The sequence below is a fragment of the Miniopterus natalensis genome, chromosome 3 (assembly GCF_054644295.1).
Source record: "Miniopterus natalensis isolate mMinNat1 chromosome 3, mMinNat1.hap1, whole genome shotgun sequence".
Classification (NCBI taxonomy): domain Eukaryota; kingdom Metazoa; phylum Chordata; class Mammalia; order Chiroptera; family Miniopteridae; genus Miniopterus; species Miniopterus natalensis.
In genome coordinates this window covers 95,328,061-95,346,326 of record NC_142083.1, presented here as the reverse complement: position 1 = coordinate 95,346,326, position 18,266 = coordinate 95,328,061, and the positions used below count along the sequence as shown (strand labels likewise).

The 18,266-nt window shown below is 58.1% G+C and overlaps 3 protein-coding genes across 4 annotated transcripts in view; 2 read left to right on the top strand and 1 right to left on the bottom strand.

Annotated features, from left to right (window-relative positions):
* The first annotated feature begins 1,003 nt into the window (after positions 1-1,003).
* Positions 1,004-4,047, top strand: ARHGDIG (Rho GDP dissociation inhibitor gamma). Its single transcript, XM_087815223.1, is given in 9 exon segments — positions 1,004-1,038; positions 1,219-1,259; positions 1,262-1,391; positions 1,393-1,736; positions 2,912-3,091; positions 3,170-3,253; positions 3,438-3,514; positions 3,599-3,662; positions 3,755-4,047. Coding segments are annotated over 9 exon segments (1,155 nt in total). The 3' UTR covers positions 3,955-4,047.
* A 294-nt stretch (positions 4,048-4,341) lies between these two features.
* Positions 4,342-7,874, top strand: PDIA2 (protein disulfide isomerase family A member 2). The gene is made up of 11 exons (XM_016216223.2): positions 4,342-4,540; positions 5,174-5,380; positions 5,451-5,584; positions 5,665-5,802; positions 5,881-5,997; positions 6,091-6,216; positions 6,288-6,485; positions 6,578-6,698; positions 6,779-6,960; positions 7,232-7,342; positions 7,468-7,874. The coding sequence occupies exons 1-11, from the start codon at positions 4,342-4,344 to the stop codon at positions 7,510-7,512; spliced, it is 1,578 nt and encodes a 525-aa protein (XP_016071709.2). The 3' UTR covers positions 7,513-7,874.
* Positions 7,875-8,006: 132 nt separating this feature from the next.
* The window catches only part of AXIN1 (axin 1), a 71,377-nt gene continuing 61,117 nt past the window's right edge, over positions 8,007-18,266 (bottom strand). The window contains exons 6-11 of one of the 2 annotated variants that reach the window (XM_016216220.2): positions 17,007-17,536; positions 16,207-16,377; positions 13,922-14,167; positions 11,820-11,927; positions 9,891-10,058; positions 8,007-8,895 (exon numbers count right to left, since the gene is read on the bottom strand). In XM_016216220.2, the coding sequence (XP_016071706.2) occupies positions 8,769-8,895; positions 9,891-10,058; positions 11,820-11,927; positions 13,922-14,167; positions 16,207-16,377; positions 17,007-17,536 (1,350 nt within the window). In that variant the 3' untranslated portion in view covers positions 8,007-8,768. The remainder of the gene's footprint in view (positions 8,896-9,890; positions 10,059-11,819; positions 11,928-13,921; positions 14,168-16,206; positions 16,378-17,006; positions 17,537-18,266) is intronic. The other variant, XM_016216221.2, reaches the window with a different exon arrangement.

Below are 18,266 nucleotides of genomic sequence, written 5' to 3'. Positions count from 1 at the left end.
ACTGCTTGGCCAGCCCCACCTCAGACCCCCTTTGCTGGGGCCATTTTAAGGGGTGCAAACATCCATTTCTGCTTTTTGGAGACAAAAACACTCTCAGGGGGTGTTGGGTGCAGGGCAGGATGTGATTAGCCTTTGGCCAGTAGCCTTAGACATGCTGATGGGAATCCATTTCCACCCCTGGTGAGGACAGGTCCAGGGTGAGCTGGGGCAGGGGAACTGGAGGGGGCTCCTACCCCAGCCAGGTTACCATCCTGCCTTAGATCCCAGTGAACTCCTGCCACTCAGCCCCCCCCCCCCACAGGCGGGGGCAGGCTGGACCCAGGCCTGGCTGTCCTCTGTGGTTGGGTGGGCATCCACAGAGGCTGAAGGCCACCAGAGGCCAGAGCTGTCCCCCACCTGGGGACAAGTAGCTTCCCTGATTCACTCCCTTTATCCCAGAGAAAGAGCAGCAGGAATGGGGCCCTGGAAGGACCTGGGTCCCCTCTGGGGGAATCCTGCCTTGGAAAGACTATGGGCAGGTGGGGCTCCAAGGGGGACAGTCCCACCCAAACCCAAGTGTCCCCTAGTCCCCACAACCTGTTGACCTCTTGCTCACACAGGAGCTCCTTTGGACAAGAAGGAGTCCAATTTCTGGGTGTCCTCAGAACGGGGAGTGGAGCAGGGGGAGTCTAGAAAGAAGGGGACTCAGGCTGGTATTCTACCTCCTGTTCCACTCAGACCTAGGCCTTTGAGCCAGCTGTCCCCAGCCTGAAGTTCAGCTTACCCCTGTGCCCCGCCTTGGCCGACCATCTCTTCACCCCAGGCTTTGTTTAGGTGTCAAGACCAGAAGCCCCCTCTGTGCCCTCCCTCTCAACAGTCCACCACCCCGGTTCTGTTTTGGATCAGTGTTCTCTTCTCCCCAAAGACAAGGAGGGGTCTTCAGAATCCTCTGGGTCCCCAAAGCATACAGAGACACCCCCACCCCACCCCCATCACACTCAGCCCAGTCAATAAACACTGAGTAATGGCTGTGCGGGTGGGGACCCCAGCCCTGTGCTTGTGCAGTCTGGTCGCTCTGTGCTGACGGCTGTAACCTCTGGGTGCAGGGCCAGGCGGCGGTGCAGAGACGCAGCGTCCCCAGCCCCCAAGGCCAGGCGGTTCTAAGAGTCCCCTCTGCCCAGACAGAAGCTCCGCGGGTGGGGAGCAGGGGGCGGGGTGGGGGGGCCTGTCGGGCCCCAGGTGCGGCCTGCACTGCTTGCTGGTAACGAGAGCCTAGGGACATGGGGGGACGCACCTGCTCCACTCAGCGCCCCAGCCCCCCACCGGCCCCGCCCAGAGGGCTTCCCCAGAGAGCCCCCGGACTCCCGCAAGTGCCGCGGGGGTAAGGCAGCCCTGGTGGCCAGACGGGGTGCAGTCGGGCGGGCCGCGGCTGCCGCGCGGGGTTCGGGTGGGCCGGAGGCGGGGACGACCGGGTGCCCGCGCGGTGCGGGCGACACGCGCGTCTCTGCGGGGCTGCGCGGGGTCCGCGGAGCGGCTGGGGGCGCGCGGCGCGGGCGCGGGCGCGGCGCTGGGCGCGGGGGGCGCTCCCGGCCGGGATGAGCTCACCGCAGTCGCGCCGGGGCTGAGCGCCAAGCCGGGCGCGGCTCCTCGGCGGCTCCGCGGCGGGCTCGGGCCGCCGGCCACCATGCTGGGCCTGGACGCGTGCGAGCTGGGGGCGCAGCTGTTGGAACTGCTCCGGCTGGCGCTGTGCGCCCGGGGTGAGCCCGCCGGGTTGGGGCCAGGGCGGCCACGTGGGCGGGGGGCTCTGGCGGGGGGCGGTTTTAGTCGTGGGTGGGGACCGGGCCCCCCCCCGGTGGAAACTTTGGGGGTGCGCGTGGGGACCTTGTGGTCCAGTCCTCCCAGCGTGGCTCTGGCGGGGGTGGGGGCTTCCTTCAGGCTAAACACTCATGGGGAAAGGAGCCAAGAGTGGGCGGGTCTGCTTGTGAAGCCAGGGTGGCAGAGGGACCCTCTCCCCCAGGGAACCTGCTCCAGGGATCCCACTCCCTTGGGTGGGGCTGGGGCTCCTTCAGGGTGTGTGGCGATTCCTGAGAAGACCGGAGCGAAATGGGCAGGGACTCAGACAAACCCTGTCCCAAGACACTATGGGAAGGGCTTAGAGAGACCCCTACCCAGCCCAGCTTAGGAAGGGGCTCTAGGAGACTCTGGGAGGTGGCACCAGAGCATAAGCTGAAGGGTTTAGAGAGAGACACCCCCAGCCCCCAGAAACACTATGGAAGGAACTCCTAGGACTGTGGGAAGGCGTTCAGAGACCCCTGTCTCTGCCTGGGCAGAATGATAGGGGCCAGAGGCTTCTGAGAGCATTATGGGAATATGGGCAGAGGCCCCAGAGCACTGGAGCACTCAGAGGACTATGAGGGCAGAGCCTCTGCTCCAGGAAAGACCTTGGAGGTCAGCACTGGATGGTGGTGGCCCCCAGTCCTTGGAGCTGTCCTCCATTTGGGGTCTTCATTCCCCCCATCTTTGGCCTCAGAGTCAGGGAGGGACCCTGGATGGATGGATGGATGGATGGATGGATGGATGGATGGATGGATGGATGGATGGGCGGGCCAGGAGAAGGCAGCTGATGCCTCCAGGAATGTCACTTGGTCTTGTGAGCCTTTGTCCACCCCCAGGGCTCCTCCTAAAGGGGTTAGATGTGGGTGTTGCTATGTGTCTTACAGCCTACCACTCTCCCTAAGCCCCCATGCACCCCTCCCCGAGTTCACACCTTCTTCCCTAATCCCATACTCGCTCCATCCCTGAGCCCCTGCTGGCTTCCTCTTAAATTCTTTGGGTAGGGGGAGGTACAACTGATCAGATGGGGGGGCTCCAGTTTGACAAGTGAATGCCAGGGAAGCTGGCAGCAGTTGTTCACTCACCTCCCTGACCCCAGTCCTTCTGACAGACAAGGAAGGGGGGCAGCTGCCACCAGACGAGGTGCTGGATGAGGCTGTGCCAGGGTACCAGGCCCCAGGGAGGAAGAGCCTTCTAGAGATCCAACAGCTGGACCCGGATGATGAGAGCCTGGCCAAGTACAAGCGGGTGCTTCTGGGTTCCCTGCCACCAGCAGTGGGTATGCATGGGCCCTGGGCATAAGAGGGGTGGGGTGGGGGTTGGGGGTGCATCCCGTAGACTTCCAGTTTCTCCTCAGACCCAAGCCTGCCTAACGTGCAGGTGACCAGGCTGACTCTGATGTCTGAGCAGGCTCCAGGGCCCATGACCATGGACCTCACAGGTAAAACCCCGTTGCAAACCACAGACTGATCTTTTGAGTAGAGACTTCTTAGGACCCCGTCCCCAAACCCTAGTCCTCAGACCCATCACATAGATGTCACAGATACCATCCCCCTATGTGGGCTCCTAGGGCAGGGCCTCAGCCATCGAAGGAGTTTGTTCCTTAGCTGCACTTTCCCTAACAGGGGAGCTGGCTGCGCTGAAAAATCAGGTGTTCGTCCTGAAGGAGGGTGTTGATTACAAAGTGAAGATTACCTTTAAGGTGAGGGCAGCTGTCATGGGCGATGCCTGCCACCCACAGGATCAGCCCTCCCATAGGGAGCCCTTAACACTCTTTGTCCCTCAGGTCAATAAGGAAATTGTCAGTGGCCTCAAGTGTCTGCATCACACCTACCGCAGGGGCCTGCGAGGTGAGGGCCCTGTGAAGGGCGCAGCCTGGAGGCTGGGGTGCGGGGGGCCAGTGGGACAGAGGGCAGCCCCTGATGCCTTCCTCCTCCCCCAGTGGACAAGGCTGTGTACATGGTGGGCAGTTATGGCCCAAGAGCCCAGGAGTACGAGTTTGTAACTCCAGTGGAGGAGGCGCCGCGAGGTGCACTGGTGAGGGGCGCCTACATGGTCAATTCCTTCTTCACTGATGACGACAGGGCAGACCACCTTTCCTGGGAGTGGGGACTCCACATCTGCCAAGACTGGAAGAGCTGAGCCCACCCCCCTGCCCTGCCCTGCCCTGCCCTGCCCCGGGAGCTGTCTTCCCACTTAGGGTCCTTGTTTCCTCTGCCTCTGTCAGTCATTGCACAGGCCCCTGCAAGCATTCCCCAGCCGCTCAGTCAGTGACCAGACCCCTCATACCCTTTGCCCCATCTCGGGACGCCCCCGTCCCAGGCCTGGCGCTGTGCCCTGAATAGCCCTATTAAACTTCACCCTGTCTCAGTGCCCACAGTGTTGCCTCTGTCTGCCTCACCTCCCCTGGGGGTGGGGGGAGCCTTGTGGCCTTATCTTTCCTGCGACCAGGACTGGGTGCCACGTGGCAACTGCTTCTTGGCCCCCGGCCCCCTTATCTGCCCCCGCCCCGTGGGCCCTGGCATTGCCATGGACAGCCAGCTCCTGTCTGTGCTGCTACTGCTGCTGATCGGGCCCTTGAGCCTTCGGGGCCAGGGGCCAGGGCCTGGGGGCCCCTCGGAGGAGCCCCAGAAGGAGGAGGTTCCTGAGGAGGATGGGATCTTGGTGCTGAGCCACAGCACCCTGGGCCTGGCCCTGCAGGAGCACCCTGCCTTGCTGGTGGAGTTTTGTGAGTGCACAGGGTCAGCAGGGCTGGGGGACCCGCAGGTGCCACCCAGTGTGCTCAACCCCCTACCATGTGGACTCAGGGGCTTATGCACTTGAAGGGGCTTCCCTGATGGGTACTTGGCTCCATCAGAGGCACCTGAGGCAGAGCCATCGGGCTGAGCTGGGTCTGGGGGTCCAACTTGAGCAGGTGGGAGGGAGGCACAGGTATAGGGGAGACCCACAGTCATTGTCCTTCTGTAGATTTTCTGTGAAAGGCCAGGTAAAACTCACACCTTGCATATTCTTTGGCTTTTTTTACAACCCTTTACACACGTAAAAGCCATTGAGCTGGCAGGCCAACAGTGGCATATGGCAGGGAGCGCCGCCTCAGGGAGCAACAGGAGGATTCTTCTCAAACTCGCTGTCTGGATAGTGCTGGCCCCTGCACACCTCATCTGGGTCTTGAGTGGTCTGGTTTCTGGTGCTTGGGCTTAGTGTGGCTGAGGCTCAGGTGGGCCCCTGAAGGAGGGAGGTATACAGGACATGCTCCATGCTGGACCTGACTGACTCGAAGTTGGCCAGCTCTGGACAGGGGGGAGCAGGGGCTGCAGCTGGGGCCATGGAGGCCGGGGGCACTCATGGCCCTGTCCCCCAGATGCCCCATGGTGTGGGCACTGCAAGGCGCTGGCCCCAGAGTACATCAAGGCAGCTGCCCTGCTGGCAGCAGAGTCAGCCAAAACCAGGCTGGCCAAGGTGGATGGGCCTTCAGAGCCAGAGCTGACCAAGGAGTTTGCTGTGACAGAGTACCCCACGCTCAAGTTCTTCCGTGACGGGAACCGCACCAACCCAGAGGAGTATACTGGTACAGGGGATGGGCATGTGTGAGGTGGCGTGGGGCAGGGGCTGGGCACAGGCTAACAGGACTCTCACAGGCCCCCGTGAAGCCAAGGGCATTGCTGAGTGGCTGAGGCGGCGGGTGGGGTCCAGCGCCACACGCCTAGATGATGAAGAGAGTGCCCAAGCATTGATAGAGGCCCAGGATATAGTGGTCATCGGCTTCTTCCAGGTGAGCTAGTGGCACAGGGGGCCAGGCCTTGGGAACAGGGCCTGTGGCCCCAGCTGGCCTCACAAATGTGGACTCCTTAGGACCTTAAGGATGAAGCTGTGGCAACCTTCCTGGCTCTCGCCCAGGATGCTCTGGACATGACCTTTGGCCTCACTGACCAGCTGCAGCTCTTTCAGAAGTTTGGCCTCACCAAGGACACCGTGGTCCTTTTCAAGAAGGTAGGTCAGGGCCAAGGCAGGGGTTAGCGTCAGGGCTGTGACTCCTACTGACTCGCCCGGTGTTGTGGTGTTGTCTAGTTTGACGAGGGGAGGGCAGACTTCCCAGTGGATGAGGAGCTGGGCCTGGACCAGGATGACCTGTCCCGCTTCCTCCTCACGCACAGCATGCACCTGGTCACGGAGTTCAACAGCCAGGTGAGTTGGGCTGCAGGAACTGGCGTGGGCATTGAGGGGAGTGGGAGGGTGACTACAGGATCTAGCCCCCATGAGTCTGGCCCGCCCCTGCAGACGTCCCCCAAGATCTTTGCTGCCAGGATCCTCAACCATTTGCTGCTGCTCATCAACCAGACATTGACCTCGCACCAGGAGCTGCTGGCAGGCTTCAGGGAGGCAGCTCCCCCATTCCGGGGGCAGGTACTGGCTGGGTAGGCTAGGGCAGTGGGTGGTGGGGAGACGAGTGCCCAGTGCATACTCCCTGCTGGCAGGTGCTGTTTGTGGTGGTGGACGTGGGTGCCAACAACAACCACGTGCTACAGTACTTTGGGCTCAAAGCAGAGGAGGCCCCCACCCTGCGCTTTATCAACATGGAGACCACCAAGAAGTATAAGCCTGCAGACAGCGGGCCAATCACTGCAGCCTCGGTCACCGCCTTCTGTGACTCAGTCCTCAGAGGCAAGGTCAAGGTCCGTGCTGGGTGGCTCACCTAGAGTGTGGGGGTGGGAGCAGCAGCTGTCAGGAGAGATCCCCAACAAAGTGCCTGGCCTTGTTCCCCCAGCCCTATCTTCTGAGTCAGGAGGTCCCCCCTGATTGGGATCAGCATCCCGTCAAGACTCTTGTGGGCAAGAATTTCGAGCAGGTGGCTTTTGACGAAACCAAGAATGTGTTCGTCAAGTTCTGTGAGTGTGGAGGGCAGTGGACAGTGGGTAGGTGGGCAGTACTGTGTCCTGCTGGCTGTGCCAACATCCCTTTGTCCTAGATGCCCCATGGTGTACTCACTGCAAGGAGATGGCACCAACCTGGGAGGCACTGGCCGAGAAGTACAGAGACCACGAGGACATCATCATTGCCGAGCTAGATGCCACAGCCAATGAGCTGGAAGCCTTCCCAGTGCATGGCTTTCCCACCCTCAAGTATTTCCCGGCAGGGCAGGGACGGAAGGTGAGGCAAGACCCCATGTTCCTCGGTCTGGTGTCTGAGTCCTCAGATGGAGAGGACACGATCTTAGAGGGTGTGGCCTTAGAGGAGGGCTCTGGGATGGGGTGTGGTCTTAGAGTACAAGGCCTAGCTAGTATAGGGTGTGGCCCAGGGCAGGAAAGGGACTTGGCTAGGGTGGGGCCTTAGCTGGTAGAGTCTAGGGTGGGTGTGGCCTGGGCTGGGGATGATTTGGGAGGACGTGGTGGGTCCTCCAGACTCTCCTGTTCCTCCTCAGGTGATTGAATACAAAAGTGCCAGGGACCTGGAGACCTTCTCCAAGTTCCTGGACAACGGGGGCAAACTACCTGAAGAGGAGCCCACCGAGGAGGCCTTAGCCCCCTTCCCGGTGAGTACCTCTGTTCCAAGGTTCCAGGCCTCTGGACAAGTCCTCGGATGGGTGGCTATGGGACTGACTGGGCAAGGTTGGGCTAAGGGCGCAGCTTCCAGCTGGGCTTCTGTGATCCTTTCTAGGAGACAACAAGCAATTCCACCGTGGATACCAAGGAGGAGCTGTAGCCACCCTATCAGTGCTAGGGAGCCTTCTCCTCAGGTGCTTGGGAGTTGTGGGCACTGAATAAAGAGTTTTGGTCCTGGACTGTGTGTGGTTCCTGAGCATGGCTGGTCCCCAGCCCTTGGCTTTGGCCAAATCTCAGCCTCCTGGGGTTCCATGTTGGACGGGGCCTAGCCCTTGCCCCCAGTCCTCCTCAGTGGATCCCTGGCTTAAGTATGGGTCTAGGTCCCTACCTGGGGAGCAAGGGGGAGGAGACATGGTGTTGTTTCCAACTTTTGCCCCCTCCCTCTCCAGTGTTCTGCCATCTTGGCTCCCCAAGAGACCCTACTCCCAAGACCCTTGGTTGCCTGTGTGACCTTGCTGCTGAGGCCTGATATGAGCTGTGCATAACCAGGCCAGGCTAGAAGAGACAGGCCACACGTACCAGAAGCTGGCTAAGGATGGTGTGCCCACCCACCAGGCCCCACCAACAGAAGACCTATACACTCCATAGCCAGGGAAAGTTCAAAACTGGTTTTATTTCATTATTATCCAAGTACCTTTGAAAAGATAATTGTACAAGTCAGCGCATGAAAAATGGGCTCGGGGCAGCCCCCTGCTAGCCCTAGCCTGAGAAATGTACATATTTACATGGGCCCTTAGAAAGGGGGGGCCTGGGAGCCGCTGAGCCGGCGTTGTGGAAACTGAGGGTGGAGAGGGAGCACTGAAGTGCCCCATCGCCGGATCCACATAGTGGCAGGCAAGAGACAAGCTGTGTTGAAGGCACTCAGTGACATGTACAATTTAGAGACCCCTAAGGGCCCCCTGAACCCCGGGCCTGAGCTGGCCCTGACCAGGGCAGGGCGTGGTGGACAATTCCTGGAGAAGCAGAGTCCTGGGGGGAAGCGCCAAGGGGTTGGACCATGGTTAGCAGCAGGGGTCCACTGGGGAGGGTCCTCAAGGCGGCCCCATGGGGGGCTCCCTGCTTGCTTGGGTGGACTCTCATAGTAGTGCTGTGGAGGAGTGGATGGTGCCCCCTCCTCAGTGGCAATAGGAGACATGCCTGTGGGACTACTCAGCGGGACCCCTGCTCACCTGGACACAGATGGACCAATGGGGTGGGCGGCTATGGGGCAAGCAGTCCCTGGCCTCACATGAGGAGCTGTGTGCTTGCACACACGTGAGAGCACCTGACATGGCATAGCCCTTCCTGGCTCTCAGTGTGGCTGTCCCCACCCCACCTGATGAGGGCCCAGCCCAGTGCAGAGGCCTGGCCTGATGGTCAGTCCACCTTCTCCACCTTGCCGATGATCTTCTCCTCAAAGACAGGCAAGATGGCCTCATCTTCCCGAACCTCCTCAAACACCACTCCACAGTCAAACTCGTCACTCACTTTCTTGAAGTAGTATCTGGGGGACAGGGGTGAGAGGAGATGAGGGCTTGTCCACTCTTCTGCTGCCCACGCCCCCATACCCTTGGGGCCTCCCGACCTCCTAGCTGGGTGGCTCCATGGTCCCACACATGCACAGCACTTGGTGGCCACACTCCAAACACATCATACAGGGCATGCAAGCTGGCTCTGCCTGGTGCCCATTTGCCAGAGAGTTGACAGTGAACTGTACAGTGACCACATGTGGGGTCCTCTGCCCTGGCCTCTAGGGTGCTATGGCGAAGAAGTAGGCAAGTTCAGGGTTTCTCCTTCCTAAGGGCTGAGCCTGTCATCTCCATCAGGGTGATGTACCCCTACTAAGGCCCGAGCAGAGGCCAGTGGAGCCCGGGCCCTCCTCTAGCGGCAACATCCTCTACCTCCAAGGGCACTTTCTCACCACTCAGTGGACAGAGGAAATCACCCACCCTAGGCCACAGTGGGCTGACTCTAGCTGAGACCCCATGTGGCCCCTCCTCCTCCTACAGTGCTCACTCAGGAGTTTTCAGGGACTGGTCTCAGGTTGGCAGGGCAGAGTAGCCCATGGCAGACCCTGAGAAGGGGAGCCCTGGATCTAGGAAGGGGGACCCTAGCTTCTTTGTCTAGTAAAAATGGGTTGAGTCAGAAGGCTAGAGACGAGGCCGACCCAGGTCAGCCTGGCATGGGGAGAGACAGACCATTGTGTTTGGGCCTGTTTCCCCACCTTTAAGGCAAGGATTGTCCAGAGCCCTCGGTTGGCCTGGAGGCCTCAGTCACCTAAGGCTGGGAGTTGGGACTGGGAGCCTGAGGCCACCAACACCTCACTCATCGAAGCGCTCCCAACAGCAGCTCAGGGTAGGTTAAGCAGTTAAGGGGGAAACGAGGACTAGATAAGGACAGGGTGGGAACAGGGTACAAGGTACAGGGAACAGGGAACAGGGTGCCCCCTATCACCTGGGCAGGGTACCTATTTACCACAGGCCCCAGCCCTTAACTCACCTGTAGTTGCCTTTCTTGGTCAGCAGCTCCTTGAACTGGCCCAGGGTGACAGTACGGCCCCTCACCAGAGTTCGGTAGGGGATGGGTTCTCCACAGAAGTAGTAGGCCACAACGATGCTGTCACACAACTGAGAGTTCCCACCACCCGCCTTCCTCTGCGATTTAGTCCTGGAGGCAGAGACACAGTGGTTACTGCTGGGCTCAGAGTCCCACAGGGCACCCCCTAGCAGGCTGCAGGCCTCAGGTTCCCTAGTAAACGACGGGGCAAGGCCTGCAGGGGTGAGCTGCAACACACTCAGAAACGCCATGCATCCACAGGCACCATTGTCCACCCCGCCCATACAGCTGCATACAGGCCCCTGGGGACCTTGCCCCAAACAGTATCTCAACCCAGGGTTCCAATCCTGCGCCAACCCCACTCATAGAGAGAGAATACAGAGCCTGCTCCTCTCTAACGTCCCTGCCTGCCCCAGGTCTCCACAGTGTCTGAGCTCACTTGCCGCCCTCCTCCACCCAGGTCTGAGCTGGCTAATGGGCAGCACCCCCAACACATACCACATTAAAGTGGGCCAGCAGGCTTCTCAGGGCTGGAACCCATGGTGGGTCCTTCTACCTGCTTACGGTGGCCAGGCCACCAGAACCAATGTAGCCCCTGCCTCTAGGCTGGACTACACAGCTTGTACCATGGGTAAAGCCTATTGCCCCCAAACTTCAAAAACATCTGAAGGCCAGAGATTGGACAAAGAAAATTGTGATGGATCTTGAAACAGACCTGCCCCACAGCAGAGAGCTTGTCCAAAGATGGGAGGCAGTGGCCAGACACACTTCCAGGGAGGGGTGTGAGGTCAGCACCATCTCCTGCTCAGGGTGGAGTAGGGCCCTCACCCTGATGGGTGCTGGGACAGGCAGCACTCCCTCTGTCCCCCAGCATCCCTCGTCCTTGTGACTGCACTGGAGCTACTCAGGTACAAGTGGGCCCAACCTTGGCTCATGTCAGCTGGGCGTGGTAGGAAACCTCCTGCACCAGTGTCAAGTCAGGAAGGCCACCTGAGCTCACAGTGGGCTCTTATCTCCCTGGGGACACTCCCCTCCCTGGTGCTCCTGGGCACACCGTTCAGTCACTTAATCTGTGTGGCTGTCCATCAGTCGAGCCACGCTCCATACGCCTGCTTTCCTTCCCTGCTTTCCTTTTCCTTTCCTGAAACTTCAAATCCTGCCTGTTCTGGGAGCCCACCTCGGGGTCCTGTGTGGATTTGTTCTCTACAGAAGGGAAAAAGGTTCCTGCTCCTCCAGAGGCCACTCCTGAGGAGCGACCTGGTGGGGACACTCTGAGCTGGCTAGCACTGTCTGGTGTAAGCCTGGTGAGGGCTTAGTGGGGGACCCCCTTCTGCTCTGTCTTGAGCAGAAGAGCAGGAATGGGGCAGCCAGCACTGTCTGCATGTGGCCGCAGCTCCTTAATGCCCACCCTACTCCACTCCATGCGTACCTGGGGAGCGGATGCATCCCACATGAGAACAAACCTAGGATCGCTGTGCACACAGCATCTTGACGAACACGCACTACAGGTGCTGATGCTTTCAGTTGGCAGTGTGTCAAAGAAACCATGGCTGCAGCCCTGACCCTCTCAAGTCCCGAGTCTTGGCTGGGAGTATCAGGAAAGTAAAGGCAGGCGGGGATGACGTATGGTCAGAGTGGAGGAGGCAGAGTGGACCTCCTCTTCTAACCTATTGGTTATTTGTCACCATGTGGATGGTCAGCGTCTCCTTTGACAGAGACAGGAAGGAAAGGTCTGTGAACAGCTTGCAGCACCAGCTCTTCCAGTGCAGTGCCCGGGCTCCCCGCCCTCGGAACAGCTGCTGCTCCAAATCCCCTGGCCCACAGCACAGGCTGGGCGAGCAGTACGAGAAGACCCGCAGGGGACGCACGTACTCTGTCTCGGAGAGCTCCGTGTCGGACACCGCTGGCACCACGCTCAGCACGGGCGTGCACGCCGGCCTGACGCAAGAGCGCCCCCGCTGGATGACCTCCTGCACATACCTAGGGAACAACCGCGTCAGTGAGCCGCACAGGCCTGGGGCAGGGCCGCCTCCACTCTCCGCGGTGACCACAACGTGACAGACAGCAGGCGGAGCATGTGCTCCCCAAGAGGTTCCATCACCACGACGCAAGGCTCCCACTGTGTGAGACGGGCAAACCCCTTCTTGGGTGGTGAAGCTGTCAGGATCAGTCAAGAAACAGATGCTGCCTTCATCATTCAGATTTCCCACATTCCTCATTTGTGGTCAGAGCCTTCGGGCTCCCTGGAACATAATTTGGGGAGCCCCTCATCTGAGGTGCTAAGATCCTGTCACTTCATCCACACTGAGAAGACCTGCTCCTGGCCTCTTCTCTGAGGGCGCAGCTCTTCCCACTTGGCGCTCTGATGTGGGCCTGGGTCCTGAAGCATGGTCACTGCTCTGTCCGAAGCAGTCAGAGTTCTGTTCTGGGGCTCACTGCCCAGCAGCTCCTCTCCAAGTAGCCATCCACCCTGGGCATGCATTGTGCAACCCTAACAGTAATCTCTGCTCTGACTGTCCTGGGTGGGGGTCACCCCGCGAGGAGCTCAGAGAGGACAAAGCCCCACTGCCACCTCCAGACCCCTGCTCTGTGGCCATTTACAAAAGGCCCGCATGCCCTGGACCAACGACAAATGGAGACGCCAGAGCCACTGGCTGAAACCCCACAGGCGCTCACCCCCCAAAACACAAATCACAGAATGGCTCCACCAGCCATAGACAGACCACACTGTTGTGAGGGGCTAGCTAGGTGCTGGTGGGAAGAGGGGACATGAGCCCTGCCCCCTGGATATTGCAGCAAAAATAACATCCCAGGAAGCCCCTGGGACGAGTTCCAGCCCTCACACCGCAGTCTCTTCCCAGTCCACTCTCTGTTGCCCCGTCTGCCTCCAGATCACAGGTGTCCTGCACATAGCCAACTGGCTCTATGTTGACTGAATAAGGTCACATCGTGAGATAGTTGGCTGTAAAAAACATGGTCACCTTCAACACCCTGGGGGACACCTTCAGGCTTCCACCTGTGCCTGATAAGATGGACGCTGGGGAGAGGTCACACCTGACACGAGCTTCCCCAGAGCAGCACAGCCCCCCACACAGGGAGGCCCTGGAGGCAGAATGGGGAACCAGATGACTGAAGAGTGAGCAATGGGAACCAGCAATTTCTCAGGAGACAGTGGCCGTGATGTCAGGCCCTCTGACAACTAGATTCCAGGCCCTCAGAAACCCTTATTGCCTGGGGATTGCAATGAACCAGCATGCCTGCGAAAAGTGACCTCAAGGCCCAGGTGAAAGGGTCAGGGAAGCCATACGCCTGCCCAGAGAGATCTGCCACCCACAAGGGGGTGGTCCCCCTGCTCTTCTGGAGGAGAGAACACAGCTTGGCTTAAGGCCATGGAGGCAGCAGGTTGAGTCACTCTGCCCCTGAAAAGCCAAAGAGGGCACAGTGAGGAGAGGCTGTGGGTTATGGGGTCTCTCCAGAAGAGCTTTACACCTGCACATATTTCAGCACTGTTTACTGTCCTACCTGCAAATGGCACTGGTTAAGGCTCCTGAATGGAGGCAGCCAGAACCACTGTGCCCGCCCCCCCGCCTCAACACCTTTGAGCTCAGCATGCACAGCAGCCAGCAGTGACCTAACTATGCAACCTCCAGCAGTTCCATGCCACTAAGGGGACCCCATGCCCTCCGAAAGAGCAAGGGTGAGTACATACTCAGAAAGCAGAGCAGGCATGATCAGGAGAAAGACATCCTCTCCTCTCCATGACAGTGTAATGACCATCTTCCCTCCCAGCCCTTGGTCACTCAGCAGGGCCATGTGGAAGAAATTGGAAGGAAAAATCCAGTACTGCTGGTAGGCACCCTGTGTAGCTCTATGTATGGACCTCAGACCTCAGGGAGCTCCACTCCAAAGCATAGCCACGGCACCTGCAGGGGCCCTTGCAGGTGCTAGCCCTGCTTTCCCCGATGGCCCTGTACCTCTGCTTCGAGGGCAGCTTGCTGGCTCTCTTCTCTTCCTCCTCCAGACGCCTACGGGCCTCCTCCAGCTGGGTGAGAGGGTTGGGGGCTGGGTTGGGTGGCATTGTGGGGTCTTGAATGAAGAGATGAGAGGGCTGGACAGAGTTCCGGAGCTGAGCGCTGACCCAAGGGTGCACAGCCCCAGGACGCTCAATGGACAAAGGCCTGGAGCTCTCATGAATCTGCTGCTTCTTCGCCCCAGAAGACCTTTGGGAGCAAGAGAACAGATATGGTAGAACCTGAAACCCTGGGCCACAGGCAGGGGCATCTGGAGCTGGGCAAGAGCCAGTAGCAAAGACCATGCTCAGCACTGATCCCTGGACGCCTGGGGCAGGAAGGCACTTGTGACCCTGGCCATCAGAAGCCAGGTGAAGCAATTTCCTCCTATACTACATGACACAAACATTCCTTTCTTGCATGCTTCTTGTTTTGTAACTCATTTTAAATAGCTTTACTGAAATATAAATCATATCCTATACAAAGACTTTTTAAAAAAAAAGTTTAAAAAGTATTTTGGTAATTAATAGTCTGTGAAAAACCTGAAATATGTAGGAAATTCAAAGAAAAAACATAAATAACCCATAACTTAGAAATAGCCACTCAAAATACTGATCTATTTCCTCCCCCATTAAAAATACTTAACACACTTGGCAAAATTTAAACGTAATTTTCCCCCTCGATGTGGTATCATGCCTTTCTCTTTGCTGTTCAACGTGGAAAATGTGCTTTACACCTGTGCAACACACCATCACTCAACCACTTGAAGGGATTCAAGTGAAAACATCAGCCTCTCACAGACACAGCTGGAATGGGAGGGTCTCAGTACAAGGAGCAAAGATGAGGGAACCCAAGAGAGCCCCCTTGGAAGTAGGTTGGCCCAGTGCTCTCATGACACCAGAACTGCCCAAGGAAAGGAACCCTGGGGGAGGTGGGCTTCTCCTCCTAAAAAACCACACAAGATTGGCCCTAGGGAGACCTCAGTCCCCATTTCCCCCTCCCCACTCCCCTATAGCCCCCAATTCCCAACACCTTTATCTCCCCACCCCTCACTCCCTGTCCCTCCATCCTTTCATTTCCCTGCCATCCACGCCACCCAGCCCACCTGCCTTATGTAAGAACAACAAAGGCAGAGGCCCAATTGTCTCTGGAACTCCAGGGAGGCCAGAGAGGGCCTGGTGGGGACAGACAAGGCCATCATTTAAAATAGCCCATCTGACGGCAGGAGCCTCTGGAACCTGGGAGGCTATTTCTATAGATGCCTCTTCAGCCACAGAAACCCTCCAAGTGAGGTGAAAGGAATGGCCAAGACAGACCCATTCCTTGTGAAAACCCACAAGAGAGAAATGCAGAGAAGCTGAGAAATGACCCCACCCTGGAGAGGCTCCCTTGCTAGGACAGACTTTGTGGCTGCAAAGGGGTCTGGACACTGGTGGGGGGCTCAGTCCTAAGGTCAGCTCACCTGCCGCACACAGACATTCAGTCCTCCCCAACCATGGCCAAAGAATGCTGAGGGTCAAGGAAATCCGAGACTGAGGAAGGAGGGACAGCCTGTCCACCAACAGACAGATGCCACCAGTCCCAGGTCCATGGCCCCTGGGTGTCACCCACCTCTGGCCCAGGCCCAGGCCCATCTAAGCCAGTCCTGTCCACCTTAGGATAGACTAACCCACATAGGCCAGTGAGGGCATATCTGCCTAGATATGCCTAGAGAAGCCTCTGGCCCTGTGGGGCAATCCAGAGCCCAGAGGGATGCAGACTAAACAAGAACTGTCTCCCTCCCACCACTGAGGGGACGACCAGAAGGCTTCTCCCGAAGCTCCATCTGGAGTAGGGGTCAGGTACCTGTCTCACTGCCCCAGTGCCTTAGGTCATTCTCATGTGGAGGCATTACTTTTGAAAGCAGCTGTGTGACAGCAGACCCACTCCTCAGTGGTGGGACAACAGCGAGAGAAACACAGGCATTGTGATTTTAGACTGACCTTACCAGTGGGAACGCCTGCCCAGGACACTGAAGCTGCATCTGGGACCCCACCCCATCACAGGCCCACACAGGGCAGGCATTAACAAGCTCATGCAGTGACGGGTTGAACCTGATCCCTTTGAATTATTGCTTCCACTGTACATGGTTTGCAGTAAGACAGTGGGTGGGACCACACCACACAGGACACTAGCAAAGCAGCTTTAGAGGTTCGTCAGCTGGCTCTGCACACCTGTGCCCACACCACAGGACACGAGGTGCTGCTTACCCGTGGCCGGCCTTTCTGTGCCTGCTGATCTCCTTCTCCCCCTCAATGATCCACTGCATGATCTTCTGGTTCTTCTCTGCATCCTCCGAAGGGCCTGGCACCTCGGCACTGGCACTCTTCCCTGACTCAGCCTTCTTGGCATTTCTTTTGGAGGTCGTGCCGGCCTTCCCACTGCAAAAGCAAAACCTGGCCCATCACTGGATGGCTGGCCACCTCTGCTCCACACCCGGTATGGCTCCCTGAATGTGGAGGCCTTGACAAAGTGTTGTGTTCTAGCAGGCTCTGCCCAAGCTCTGTGGGGTGACTGGGATTTGTTTCAGGCGATTCCATGGCAAGAAGTGAAGGAAGACAGCATCGGCTGGGAGGGCTGGAGCCAAAAATCAGCTGTAGCACCTGTCCTGTCCTCCCAGCTCAGGTCACCTGCCTGATGGAGACACCCAGGGCCTGGCCATTCTTCCTCACCCAGAAACCTCCCTCTAAAATGGATCTTTATCCAACCACATTTCACAGCTAGAGCCTGGCTGGATGAGCACCCCAGGAAGAAGCCTGGTGCCTATACCTGGCACCTGAGCTCTTGGCCATGACATGCTTGCAGTCTCTGAAGTTGACCTTGCTTTAAAGGTTTTTAAAGAGGAATTCTAGCCTAGAAAACCAGAACAGAATCCACAGAAGGCACCACCTCTCACTGCGATGCCTTCCTCCCTGGGAAGACATGTGTGCCCCTCATGGACAAAAGCCCAGGAACAAAGGATCCAAAGCCCCAATCTCAAAGCATGGCTTGGACCACCTTAGACACTCACCTGTAGGCTAGGCTGTCGTTGGCATTGGGGGTGGTTCCCACGCTCTCTAAATGGCTTCGGGTCTTGGCTGTGTGGCTATGCAGCTCCGGGCCCCAGGCAAAGCTGCTCTGAACCCGGCGGGCAGCCTCAGCCTCGGCCTGCTCCTTGGGCCTGGCCACACCATGGTGACTGTGGTGGTGGCTATGCCTGTGGAGGTGCAGACCAGCTGCCTCTAGCTTTGGCCCCAATTTGGGCACGTGCTTACTGTGCCCCAGGGTTGCGCCCACCAGCACCCCTGACATCTTGGGCATGTGTACGCTGTCAGGGGAGCGGTGGCCAGGCCCGGGCGACTGGCAGCCCGGAGTCCTCATGACGCGCTGCACATGCTCATCCAGGATGCTCTCAGGGTTCTCCTCATGCGCATCCCGCAGCCCTGTGCAGCCCACATCCGCGTAGCGGGGTGGAAAGTTGTGCCAGGCCGAGGTCAAAGGCAGCTTATGACTGGCTCCTGGGGGAGCAGAGGACACATCACCATCCTCACCTTCTTCCTCCTGTAGGGAAAAGGCTGCAGGTCACCTCTTGGCATTTGTTGCACCAAGGAAATCACACACTTGGGGAAACAAACAACAAATAACAATCCCACAAAACCTATTCGTGCCATGTCCTGGGGGTCAGGAGACCTGAGCCCAGGATGAGGCAAGGGCAGGGGAGGTACCAGACTTCCAAGAGACTTTTCTGTCCCTAATGATTCCCGCGCAAGCTCGGCGAGGCTCTCAGGAGGTTATGCTGCAGGACAGGGAGCTGTGTCTGCCTTGCCTTCAACCACAAGTGTGCAAGGGTATGCAATCAACTGCCACACACCAGTGATTCAGGGAACAGAAGACCAGCCCAGAGCGTAACCTCCTCCCTGGTTTATTATTTTTTTTATGCTTCCCAATAAAAATTTTTGTTTTCTTTAGGTTAAATTTTCCTATTCCTCAATTTATATTGCCATATTTTCCTTATATTTTCAAAGGGAACATGACCCTTGTATAGAGCTCATTTTTTATCTTGCTATGTGTTTCTTGATAAATTCTCACCTTAAACTAATTGAATGTTGCCTTAATGGGTGTGGCTCGGTGGTTAAAGTGTTGGCCTGTGAGCCAAAGGGTCATGGGTTGGATTCCCAGTCAAGGACACGTACCTGGGTTGCAGGTCTGATCCCTGGCCCTGGTCAGGGTGCATGCGGGAGGCAACCAATCGATGTCTCTCTCACATCGATGCTTCTCTCTCTGTCTCTCT

Excerpts from the sequence above, each read along its gene's own strand:
- PDIA2 (XM_016216223.2), top strand. The coding sequence starts at position 4,342 with ATGGACAGCCAGCTCCTGTCTGTGCTGCTACTGCTGCTGATCGGGCCC. Across the intron at positions 6,486-6,577 it reads TCCTCAGAGGCAAGGTCAAG|CCCTATCTTCTGAGTCAGGA; the intron begins GTCCGTGCTGGG and ends TTGTTCCCCCAG. Across the intron at positions 7,343-7,467 it reads AGGCCTTAGCCCCCTTCCCG|GAGACAACAAGCAATTCCAC; the intron begins GTGAGTACCTCT and ends GATCCTTTCTAG.